This window comes from Salvelinus fontinalis, chromosome 22 (assembly GCF_029448725.1).
Source record: "Salvelinus fontinalis isolate EN_2023a chromosome 22, ASM2944872v1, whole genome shotgun sequence".
Lineage (NCBI taxonomy): Eukaryota > Metazoa > Chordata > Actinopteri > Salmoniformes > Salmonidae > Salvelinus > Salvelinus fontinalis.
In genome coordinates, this window is record NC_074686.1 from 12304916 (window position 1) to 12316515 (window position 11600).

An 11600-nucleotide genomic window follows, 5' to 3' on the forward strand; every position below is an offset into this window, starting at 1 on the left:
TTCCCCCCACTGCTTATCGTGTTACCTATATAATGCTAACTTAAATTTGTTTGCATCACTTTACGTATTTATTTTGGGATCCACCCCTATAAACGGAATTTGCCTGATGACGCGCGAGTGGAGGAGAGTAATTTCATACAAGCACATTTTCCTTGACTTTCCCTCTTCGCCGCCTCTCCTCGATTACCTTTTTCAAAAAGAGGCGACAGGACGGAGGAATTGAAAATTGCGAAAAAGACCTAGATTTCAAAAGTCTAACGCAAAGGATTCAGGTAGGATACACACTATCCTCGATGAGATTTGACTATTGAGGAGGGGACACTTCCGTTCACTTACATGCAAATTGACATCTCCTCGACCACTTATCGGTTTCTGGGTCAGAGGATGGAGGACAGAGAACTGACTTTTTCTAAATGAGAAAAGGCCTAGACCTTTTCGAAGTTAAAACAGACTGCCCACAATGTATGAATTTAGCTGCATAAAATGTTAAATATATATCAGGTTGCCACTAGTTTCTTGAGTGTGAAGAATAATCAAACCACCAGTTGAAGGGGTAAAGGTAGAACACATTTTTGGGAAAAAAAACATTCCAAGTCTGGATTGTTTAAATTTGAACCTCAGATTGTGAGCCGATTGTTGCATGTTGTTTAGGACAGGGCACCCTAATTAAAGGGATGTTCCACTTAATACAATCTAACATGATTTTCTCACTTATTTTGGCTGTACCTTATTGCCCAAGACAATATTTTGGATGGGTTTTGCGTACCTAGATTTTGAGTCATTTTGGGGACATTGCAGTGAACCACACACTTCTGTACTATTTTGTGAATAAACTAACAGAAACGTCTTAAAATAACTAAATATCAATTCCAGCAACCTTTTGGCAGCCCCTGTAATACGGTATAAATTACATGCATGCCAAATGTAATCAGTTTCATGAAATGTGTAAGCATGAACAAAGTCTTAAGGTTACAGATGGTGAAATTATACGTTATTTTATTAACTGTAATAATTGTATGTACAGGCAATGACAAGTGTAACTGAGCATAATTTACAATGTATTTCATTAATTCTGTGATGTATGCTTTGAAATGTTTTCAATTACACTTTGTATGCTCTACTACAGGGGTTCCCAAACGTTTCACACAGGCACTGGGGAACATCATGCGCATGCGTGCACCATGTTTATTTTTATGGGCACAAGCACTGTTCATGACACAAACTGTTCACACCCTTCTTGTTGGCTTAGAGAACATTTTGCAGGTTTAAAGCTAATTTCCTGCAATTCTACAGATCGTGTCATGAGTTGCAGAGAACATTTTGCCGTTTAAAGCAAATTTTCTTGCAATTCTATACAGTTTGCCATGTCTAATGTTTATTCATGTGATATTTGAGTGACTCAAACATCACAATAGAATCTATAGGCTAAAAAAACCTAGCAAAAAAAAAAAAGTTAGCTGACATGGGCGAGTTGATTTCTAACAAGTTATAAATAGCTCTCTAAGGTCTGCAATGACTGACAAGACAACAGGAACTGATGCTGCACTACCCCAATTTCGAAATTGCACCTTGACCCCCCACCGACCTCTCGGCGCGCCCCACAGTTTGGGAACCACTGCTCTACTACACAAGCCTGCGTGAAGTGAGTAAATGGAATATTTTTGTATTTTTATGAAGCATTTTGGGCTAACAAGCTGGTAAGAAGATGACTGACTGATTTGTCCTGCTAAATGGTTCTCTTGACCTTTCCACCTGATTTAAGTTATAAGTTAACATTCCACCATCTTAGCTGATGTATATAAAACACAACAGTATGCTGACACCTTTTCACTCTCTACATGAAGGCTTTCACCCTTTGGCCCTTTAATATGATACAGCCTTCAGTCAATAAACTCACTGCTAAGCTGGAGCTGAAACCCCTCCAAGTGTTCTTTCAACCGCTCCCTCACATCACCGCTCACCACAGTAGTCCTGATGTCTGAGTGGTGGCCTCCCTGTCCATCAGTGGGCAATATAACCCTCAGACCTGTACCCCCACCCTCCAAGCACAGCCCCTTTTTCTCCTCCACCAAGTCTCTAGGAAATCCCACCTCTGACACTAATATGGTTGGTGCTCCCACCTCTTCTGCCACTCCCTCCATCCCAACTGTGCCCTTCAGCCAGTCTTCAGAGGGCACAGGCACTAAGAGCAGTTGGCCCTCCTGCATCCAGAACACCGGCTCCTCCAGCTGCTGCTGGCTGTCCACTGGCTCTGCTTCTATTGAGTTCAGGTCTGTGACGAGTAACCCTTGCTGGGAGGCTGGGCAAGGCTGCAGGAATTGAACCCGGCTGTGGGTATCCTGCAGTGCTGCTCTGCCTGAGGGCTGCATCTGCTGAAGGCCCACCGGTGATTGTGTTTGCAACAGGGGGATGGACAGCTGAGGGTTGCAGTGAAGTTCCACGCCAGCTTTCACCCCTTTCTCAGGTGGCAGCTCCACCATGAGTACCTGCACATCTTCACCACTCTCAGACGCGCCACAGTGATAGTAGTAGCTTTCATAGCTTTCCTGTGGCGCTCCTGCATATGTTGTGGTCTCTACAACCTTTCGAACTCGAGCCTTCTTTGGAATTCGTCTTCCTCTTCGACCATCTCTGTCCCCCTCATCAACCTGAGAGCTCCAAGAGCCATCATCCATAGTTCCCTGTCCACCTTTCCTGATCTGAGAGCTTCCCCTGGTCACTTTAACCCCATCGTCCTCTCGCCCTCTTCCACAGTAGAAGCAGTAACCTCCCTCCTCTTCCAACCCAGCTTTAGTCTCTGTAGTCCGGACCCGCCCTCCCCAGTCAATCGGTTCCCCAGGTCCGTCTTCAAATAGCCCCAAGTCCTCTGGCACTCTATCCATCTCAGTCTCTTCTGGCTCAGCCAGGCTGACACCTCCTGCCTTATCTCCATGTCCTCTCCTCTCCAACCCCTGAATTCGACCTCCCCTGCCCTTAGCTCCGTCACGGGAGCGAAGCAGGGTGTGTTTCAGACGATTCTCTCTGAGGCGCAGGAGCGCATGCCGCAGCCGGTTCTCCCTCCGCCTGGCCGCACTAAGCAGACGCAGGGACTTCTCCAGGTTGTCGATGGCCCTGTCGTAACGCTTCCGCCACACCAGGGGGCAATGCTGAGCATAGTTGTGTTCCTTGGGCAGGTAGAAGCCAGGAGGTGGGGGTAGGCGCAGCATGTATCGCGATGGGGAATGAGGACGGGGAGAGCCAGGTGGGTCTCCGGGTGAAGAGCCTGATGGTTGTTGAGGGGAACTCTGTGGTGTTTCGACAGTCGGCGCAGACGTTCCCTGGGGGGAAGGGAGGGCCTGGGCTTTGCCCAGCTCTATATTGTTATTAGCTTCCCCATTGGGTGTCTCAGAGCTCTGAACTTGTTCTCCACAATCTATATTTTTCGCTTCAATTTCTTGTTGTGCACCATTCTGGCTGTTTTGTTCCACTTTCAGAGAGCGGGACCTCCTTAAAAAGGAAAGATGACATTTAACATACATCCCAGCTCTGAGCTACATGTACAATGGTGACTCATTGTTTCTATAAAAAATTTTTTTTTAAAGTGGTATATATGATTTATTCCATTTTCTTACCTGGTCTGTAGGCTTATGACATTCTGTTTGCCCTTTCCTCTAGGAGTTTCCCCCCCTCCTCTTCCTCCTGGCTGCATGACCATTTCGAAGACTGTGGGCAATGCATCGTCCTTCAGCCTTCTGTACCCACTGCGTAAAGTTAGAAGGTAAGATGACGATCATTTAAAATGCTGGCAGTTATCCTTGATGCACTGTTACATACCGTATATTTTCATACACTACATGACCAGAAGTACGTGGACACTTGCTCGTCGAACATCTCATTCCAAAATAATGGCCATTAATATGGAGTTGGTCCCCCATTTGCTGCTATAACAGCGGAAAGCCTTCCCAGAATTTGGAACATTGCTGCGGAGACTTGCTTCCATTCAGTCACAAGAGCATTAGTGAGGTCGGGCACTGATGTTAGGCGATTAAGCACTGTGCAGGCCCAGCAAGTGCTTCCACACTGATCTCGACAAACCATTTCTGTATGGACCTCGCTTTCTGCACGGGGGCATTGTCATACTGAAACAGGAAATGGCCTAACCCAAACTGTTGCCACAAAGTTGGAAAAACAGAATCGTCTAGAATGTCACTATGCTGTAGCATTAAGATCTCCCCTAACTGGAACTAAGGGACCTAGCACAAACCATGTAAAACAGCCCCAGACCATTATTTCTCCTCCACCAAACTTTACAGTTGGCACTATGCATTGGGGAAGGTAGCGTTCTCCTGACATCCACCAAACCCAGATTAATCTGTCGGACTGCCAGATGGTGAAGCGTGATTCAGCACGCCAGAGAATGTCTTTCAACTGCTCCAGAGTCCAATAGCGACAAGCTTTACACCACTCCAGCCAACGCTTGACATTGTGCATGTTGTTCTTAGGCTTGTGCGGCTGCTCGGCCATGGAAACCCATTTCATGAAGCTCTGGACAAACAGTTCTTGTGCCGACGTTACTTCCAGAGGCAATTTGGAACTCGGTAGTGAGTGTTGCAACCGAGGACAGATGTTTTTTTTTTAACGCGCTACAGCACTCGGCGGTCCCGTTCTGTGAACTTGTGTGGCCTACCATTTCGCGGCTGAGCCGTTGTTGCTCCTAGAGGTTTTCACTTCACAATAACAGCACTAACAGTTGACCAGTTGAATTGTTGTAAAGGTGGCATCCTATGACGGTGCCACGTTGAAAGTCACTTCAGTAAGGCCATTCTACTGCCAATGTTTGTCTATGGAGATTGCATGACGGTGTGCTCGATTTTATACACCTGTCAGCAACGGGTGTGGATGAAATAGCCAAATCCACTAATTTGAAGGGTTGTTTAAATACTTTTCTATGTATAGCGTATCAATATCAACAGCACTAAGCTTCCTTTGCAATTTATTGCATTTTCTTTCATTTCAGTCCTTATACAGACATCCCCCCAAAAAATGGGATTAAAGAGTTAGACTATAACACTAAACATCAATACATAATCACCCTGACAGTTAGGCTGAAGTTTTTCCAGTGGAAACTAGGCACTAGAGATAAAGTACATTATCACCTAACCTTTGGAATCCTGAGGTAAACACTGCCCTCTATCAGTTGGAAGAGACAATACATACCTGACTCCTGAGAGTTCAAAACTCTCTGGGGTGAAATGCTTGGAGCAGAAATAGATGAAGTTGCTCTGGGGGTCCCATGGCCCCTGGCCTTGTGGGCCCTTGCGGTGCGAGTTGATGATCCATAGGTCCCTGCGTGGGGTTCCACGCTTTGGCAACCTGGCAACCACAGAAACCTAATTTAGACTTGCAATAATGTGCATGGCAGAGTAATACATGGTTAAGTAGGTCTGTGTTAATTTCAAAAATCTTCTGTATTATTGACAAACATAGTTTCCAAAACAGTGGGTTGGTGATGATTACCAGTTCATACCTGAACACAACTTTTCTGCCATAGTAGGCTACTGCTTTACAGTGCATTCATAAAGTATTCAGACTCCTTGACTTTGTTACATTGACATTACAGCCTTCTAAAATTGATTTAAAAAATGTTTTTAAGTAATGTATCAATCTACACACAATACTCCATAATGACAAAGAAAAAATGGGTTTAGACATTTTTGCAAATGTATTAAAAATAAAATAAACTGAAATATCCTGAGTTGTCTTGGCTGTGTGCTTAGGGTCATTGTCCTGTTGGAAGGTGAACCGTCGCCACCGTCTGAGGTCCTGAGTGCTCTGGAGCAGGTTTTCATCAAGGATCTCTCTGTACTTTGCTCCGTTCATCTTTGCCTCGATACTGACTAGTCTCCCGGTCCCTGGCGCTGAAAAACGCTGCCACCACCATGCTTCACCGTAGGAATGGTGCCAGGTTTCTTCCAGACGTGACGCTTGGCATTCAGGCCGAAGAGTTCCATCTTGGTTTCATCAGACAATGACTCCAGACGGGCTGTCATTCGCCTTTTACTGAGGAGTGGCTTCCGTTTGGCCACTTTACCATAAAGGCCTGATTGGTGGAGTGCTGCAGAGATGATTGTCATTCTGGAAGGTTCACCCATCTCCACAGAGGAACTCTAGAGCTCTGTCAGTGACCATTGAGTTCTTGGTCACCTCTCTGACCAAGGCCCTTCTCCCGTGATTGCTCAGTTTGGCCGGGCGGCCAGCTCTAAGAAGAGTCTTGGTGGTTCCAAACTTCTTCCATTTAAGAATGATGGAGGCAACGGTGTTCTTGGACACCTATAATGCTGCAGACATTTTTTGGTACCCTTCCCCAGAAGGGGGAATAGCCCCTCACATTTGCGAGCATTATAACAGTAATGTTTTATAAACACCGTGGAACCATCTTACAGATCATATTTGCACTTCTCCAGAAATAGCATTACATTCGAGCCATGTACGTTCACACCATAAACGGTGAATCTTTCAAATAAGTTACTCTTTTAATTTGACTAAAACCCTGTTATTTCTAAATAGGATCGGTCATAAAAATGATTAATTGCCTCTCTCGTTCCAAGGCACTCTGTGCACTCGCAGGCCTAAATATCTTTCCGCAGAACATTCGCACGTCTATACAAAATAAATAGGCTCCTGTCAATTGTATCGTTGCCTGTGTGTCGTTGACATTCTTCGAGTCCTGCTCGAAGGATGCTCCGTCCCAATCTCAAATCTCTGGAAGACTGAAACAAGTTTTTCTCAAGAATGTCCCTGTATTTAGCGCCATCCATCATTCCTTCAATGCTGACCAGTTTCCCAGTCCCTGCCAATGGAAAAACATCCCCACAGCATGATGCAGCCACCACCATGCTTCACTGTGTGGATGGTGTTCTCGGGGTGATGAGATATGTTGGGTTTGCGCCAGACATAGCGTTTTCCTGGATGGCCAAAAAGCTCAATTTTAGTCTCATCTGACCAGAGTACCTTCTTCTATATGTTTGGGGACTCTCCCATATGCCTTTTGGCAAACACCAAACATGCTTGCAATTTATTTTTATTAAGCAATGGCTTTTTTCTGGCCACTCTTCCGTAAAGCCCAGCTCTTTGGAGTGTATGGCTTAAAAGTGGTCCTATGGACAGATACAGATACTCAAATCTCCGCTGTGGAGCTCTGCAGCTCCTTCAGGTTAATCTTTGGTCTCTTTGTGCCTCTGATTAATGACCTCCTTGCCTGTTCCGTGAGTTTTGGTGGGCGGCCCTCTCTTGGCAGGTTTGTTGTAGTGCCATATTCTTTCTATTTTTTAATAATGGATTTAATCATACTCCGTGGTATGAGATATGTTGGGTTTGCGCCAGACATAGCGTTTTCCTGGATGGCCAAAAAGCTCAATTTTAGTCTCATCTGACCAGAGTACCTTCTTCTATATGTTTGGGGACTCTCCCATATGCCTTTTGGCAAACACCAAACATGCTTGCAATTTATTTTTATTAAGCAATGGCTTTTTTTCTGGCCACTCTTCCGTAAAGCCCAGCTCTTTGGAGTGTATGGCTTAAAAGTGGTCCTATGGACAGATACAGATACTCAAATCTCCGCTGTGGAGCTCTGCAGCTCCTTCAGGTTAATCTTTGGTCTCTTTGTGCCTCTGATTAATGACCTCCTTGCCTGGTCCGTGAGTTTTGGTGGGCGGCCCTCTCTTGGCAGGTTTGTTGTAGTGCCATATTCTTTCTATTTTTTAATAATGGATTTAATCATACTCCGTGGTATGTTCAAAGATTCTGATATTTTTTTATAACCCAACCCTGATCTGTACTTCTCCACAACTTTGTCCCTGACCTGTTTGGAGAGTTCCTTTGTCTTCATAGTGCTGCTTGCTTGGTAGTGCTGCTTGCTTGGTGGTTCCCCTTGCTTAGTGGTGTTGCAGACACTGGGGCATTTCAGAACAGGTGTATATATATATTCACTGAGATCATGTGACAGATCATGTGACACTTAGATTGCACACAGGTGGACTTTAACTAATTATGTGATTTCTGAAGGTAATTGCTATGAAGCCCCTAAATAAGATCTGGTGCAACCAAAGGGGGTGAATACATATGCACGGACCACTTTTAAATTAATAAAAAAAATAAAAAATATTTCCATTTCACTTCACCAATTTGGACTATTTTGTATATATCCATTACATGAAATCCAAATAGAAATCAATTTAAAATTACAGGTTCTAATGCAACAAAATAAGAAAAAACACCAAGGGGTATGAATACTTTTGCAAGGCACTGTACAGGTAAATTGCCAAACCTGGTGTTAGGGCTTGAAAATGTAAGTACGCCAATTTTTACATGACAAAATTGCAAACTAACGTGCGTTTGACACTTGCGCCTCCTTAGCGCCAGCCGAAAATAGAGGCCACAGTCTTAATGCTTAGCTAAAATTAGATTGGATCCACTTACCTGTGAAAGGTAATGCCAGCCTTACGATTTTCTCTGGTGTCACGGGATTTGCATCCACCTGCAGAGCAGTGTCTAGGCATCTGAGCAGGATAGCTGGAAAGCTGAGGGGGAAAACATTTGTTATTATAGCCATCTATAGATAAACCATTCTCTGACATACCCTACACATGAACTTATATGGTAACTTATTAGTTTGAATCAAATAATTTATTTAAGGGTTAATTAATTCAATAAATTAATAACATGAAACATACTGGTTATTTGACAATGAAGGTACCTATGCTGTAGTCAAATTCCCAAATACTAAACCGTGTGCATTCATTCGTTATTATGGTACATACCCATTTACATTTGTGCTTGTTGCAATAAATAAGAGTAGGTGCACTCGATTTAAGTCACAGCCCGATGTGCCAGCCATGGAATGGTCCCAAACATTTACACCACGCCCACCCGGTTGCCTTCCAAGCTAAATCGAGCACATCTTGTACAGTCAAACTCGCACAATTTGCCTTGCCTGTCCATGGAAGAAAAGCGCTTGTTTCATCATAAAAAGATGACACGATTGATGACCCAGGAGCTCATTAGGTTATTAACTATTCCTAGCAAGCAAACATTGCATGTTATTTTTCACAGTGGCAATATCATCGCCACAAAACACATTCATTTCCAGCAGTAAGACTGTTGGCTAGCTAACGTACAGAAGTTGTAAGCCAGCAAGCTAGCTAACGACTGGCTAGCTCAGCAACGACTGTGGTTGAAGCTGAGCGCCGTCTTTGCTGTCCATATTTCAACAACAGTTTGACTATTAACACATATAGTATACCGTTGTGCAGTTTATATTTTTAAAAGTTCACTACTTGAAGAATTACCTTAACACGCAATCTTTCGACCTCACGAAGATGGCCGTCTTGCTCTTCCTCTCCTGCGACGACGACTAGTCTACCATAAATCCCGCCTCCTTTCTAATCTAGCCAATGAATGTATGTAGGTGGTAGGCGAGGTAGTTTGCGTTTGTTAATATCCAATCAAATTGTTTTTAAAGACCTGTTGCTGGTTTTGGTTCTACGTTCGATCCTGAGAGTTTTTATTAAAAATGGTGCCGCATCAGAAGCGTATGTACCTTTTCAGACAGTAGAATTCTATGGAGCGAAGTTTGGGTCTTTGCGTGTCAAAATATAAATACACATTTAATTTGACACGTCAAATAACACAATTATATTATAGAATGTTGTGTGTGCTGAATTTGCATGTACAAGCCAAGCGCCACCATTATGATCACTGCTGTATAATACTGCGTTGGTAAAAAGGCATTATTTGTTCGACTGAAAGGGAAAACGTCTGTGTGAGCATTTGAAATTAGATCAGGATCAAACGAGCAGGATAAACAATGTTTTCAAATATCTTTGATACAGACGTTATTAGCAACTTATGGGGTAGCTAGCTTTAGCTTGGTACATAGCTAGCGCAAATGAAACAAGCCTGAAAACAATGACCAGTAAAAATTGCAGTAATTTTCAATATTCTTAGCAATAATTTAGGAATCGATGTGAGCAAGTATTAGCTAGGTAGCCACTTGTTGTTCTCCTATTGAAACAACTAGCTAGCCAGCTACCCCGTTTGTTGCCCAAATCTAACGTTATAAGCAGCCAGCTAGCTTCATCTGTCTTGTATGGCTTGACCGGACGCGGTTATGTGTTGTGAAGCTAGCCACAATAAAGATTAGCCACACAGTGGAATTTGCGTTTGGCCTTTCGTAGCTACTATTGCGGGACTTTGACTGGGAAATGACCTCCCCAGTTAGGCTATTGTGCGTATTGACATTCATATTGCACTAAGGATTGGGGATCAATGAAATGGGGTATCAGTCTACTAGGGGTGGCAGGTAGCCTAGTGGTTAGAGTGTTGGGCCAGTAACCGAAAGGTTGCTGGATCGAATTCCCGAGCTAACAAGGTAAACATCTGTTGTTCTGCCCCTGAACAAGGCAGTTAACCCACTGTTGCCCGGTAGGCTGTCATTGTAATAAGAATTTGTTCATAACTGACTTGCCTAGTTAAATAAAAAAAAATGTAATACTTAGTACCCAAGTGCTTTTCCCAAAGTCCTCAATAGTTATCAGGCTCCAAAACATCCACGTTGTAATTTTAATTCTCTGGAATAGTGTTCAATACACAGATTTTTACCAGGTTGACTGGTACAATAAATGTGTCTCAATTCACAGTGGTTTCAGAGTCCCGCAATAAGAGCTACGACGATAATGTTCTCTGGCTGTCACTGAGTAGACTGATACCCCATGTCATTGATCCAAAATCCATAGGTAAGGCTGTACAGTGAAATATGCCCCCAACGCTACTATGGCCTATTTATTGCCTTACCTCCTCACGCCATTTGCACACACTGTATATAGACTTAATTTTTTCCCCTATTGTGTTATTGACTGCAAGCTTGTTTATTCCATGTGTAACTCTGTGTTGTTGTTTGTGTCGCACTGCTTTGCTCTATCTTGGCCAGGTTGCAGTTGTAAATGAGAACTTCTTCTCAACTAGCTTACCTGGTTAAATAAAGGTGAATTTTTTTTTAACAAAAAATGCAATTCTAAAGTCTTATAGATCCAGTGTGATTAACACAGATTTTTGTCAAATAAACAAATTGTATTTTGTTGAATTTATATAGGAACATTCCAACCTCGTTTAACATGGTCTATTCCATTATGGTATGATTCCACTATTTGTATTAATTTGCATCACTTTCAATGAGATACTTGTATTTTGAAGGCAAACAGCAAATTCCACTGTTGTGGCTAATCCTTATTGTGGCTATTCTCACATAGGTGGGTCTGACCACCATTAATCAAGTAAGAACTGTTTTATAAATTAGGGTTATTTTAGATGATAACTAGCTAGGTCGGACACACCTATCTAGCTAGTTATCATCTAAAATAACCCTAATTTATAAGACAGTTCTTACTTGAATAATGGTGGTCGGACCCACCTATGTGAAGCTAGCCACAAAAGTGGAATTAGCGGTTTGCCTTAAAAAAAAGTCTTTCAATGAAAGTCATGCAAATAATACAAATAGTGGAATCATGCCATAATGGAATAGATCATGCTAAACGAGGTTGGAATGTTCTTATATAAATTAAACA

At 43.1% G+C, this 11600-nt stretch overlaps 1 protein-coding gene across 3 annotated transcripts; it reads right to left on the minus strand.

The window, feature by feature from the left end:
* Positions 1–979: 979 nt before the first annotated feature.
* thap7 (THAP domain containing 7) lies at positions 980–10232 on the minus strand. Of its 3 annotated transcripts, none has more exons than XM_055876453.1 (5): positions 9327–10232; positions 8458–8558; positions 5197–5352; positions 3612–3740; positions 980–3486 (listed from the first exon to the last, which is right to left on the minus strand). In XM_055876453.1, the coding sequence occupies exons 2-5, from the start codon at positions 8535–8537 to the stop codon at positions 1881–1883; spliced, it is 1971 nt and encodes a 656-aa protein (XP_055732428.1). In that variant the 5' UTR covers positions 8538–8558; positions 9327–10232; the 3' UTR covers positions 980–1880. The 3 variants fall into 3 exon arrangements, with proteins under 3 accessions (XP_055732428.1, XP_055732427.1, XP_055732429.1); XM_055876452.1 differs by having other exon boundaries at positions 8458–8971; XM_055876454.1 differs by having other exon boundaries at positions 8799–10232.
* Between the last annotated feature and the right edge of the window lie 1368 nt (positions 10233–11600).

What these genes read in the sequence shown, in the direction of transcription:
- thap7 (XM_055876452.1), bottom strand. Translation starts at nt 8,615, where the DNA reads ATGTCAGAGAATGGTTTATCTATAGATGGCTATAATAACAAATGTTTT. An exon ending in GCTGGCATTACCTTTCACAG is followed by an intron (nt 5,353 to 8,457) that starts GTAAGTGGATCC and finishes TGTGGTTGCCAG; the next exon opens with GTTGCCAAAGCGTGGAACCC. An exon ending in GTCATAAGCCTACAGACCAG is followed by an intron (nt 3,487 to 3,611) that starts GTAAGAAAATGG and finishes TTCCTTTTTAAG; the next exon opens with GAGGTCCCGCTCTCTGAAAG.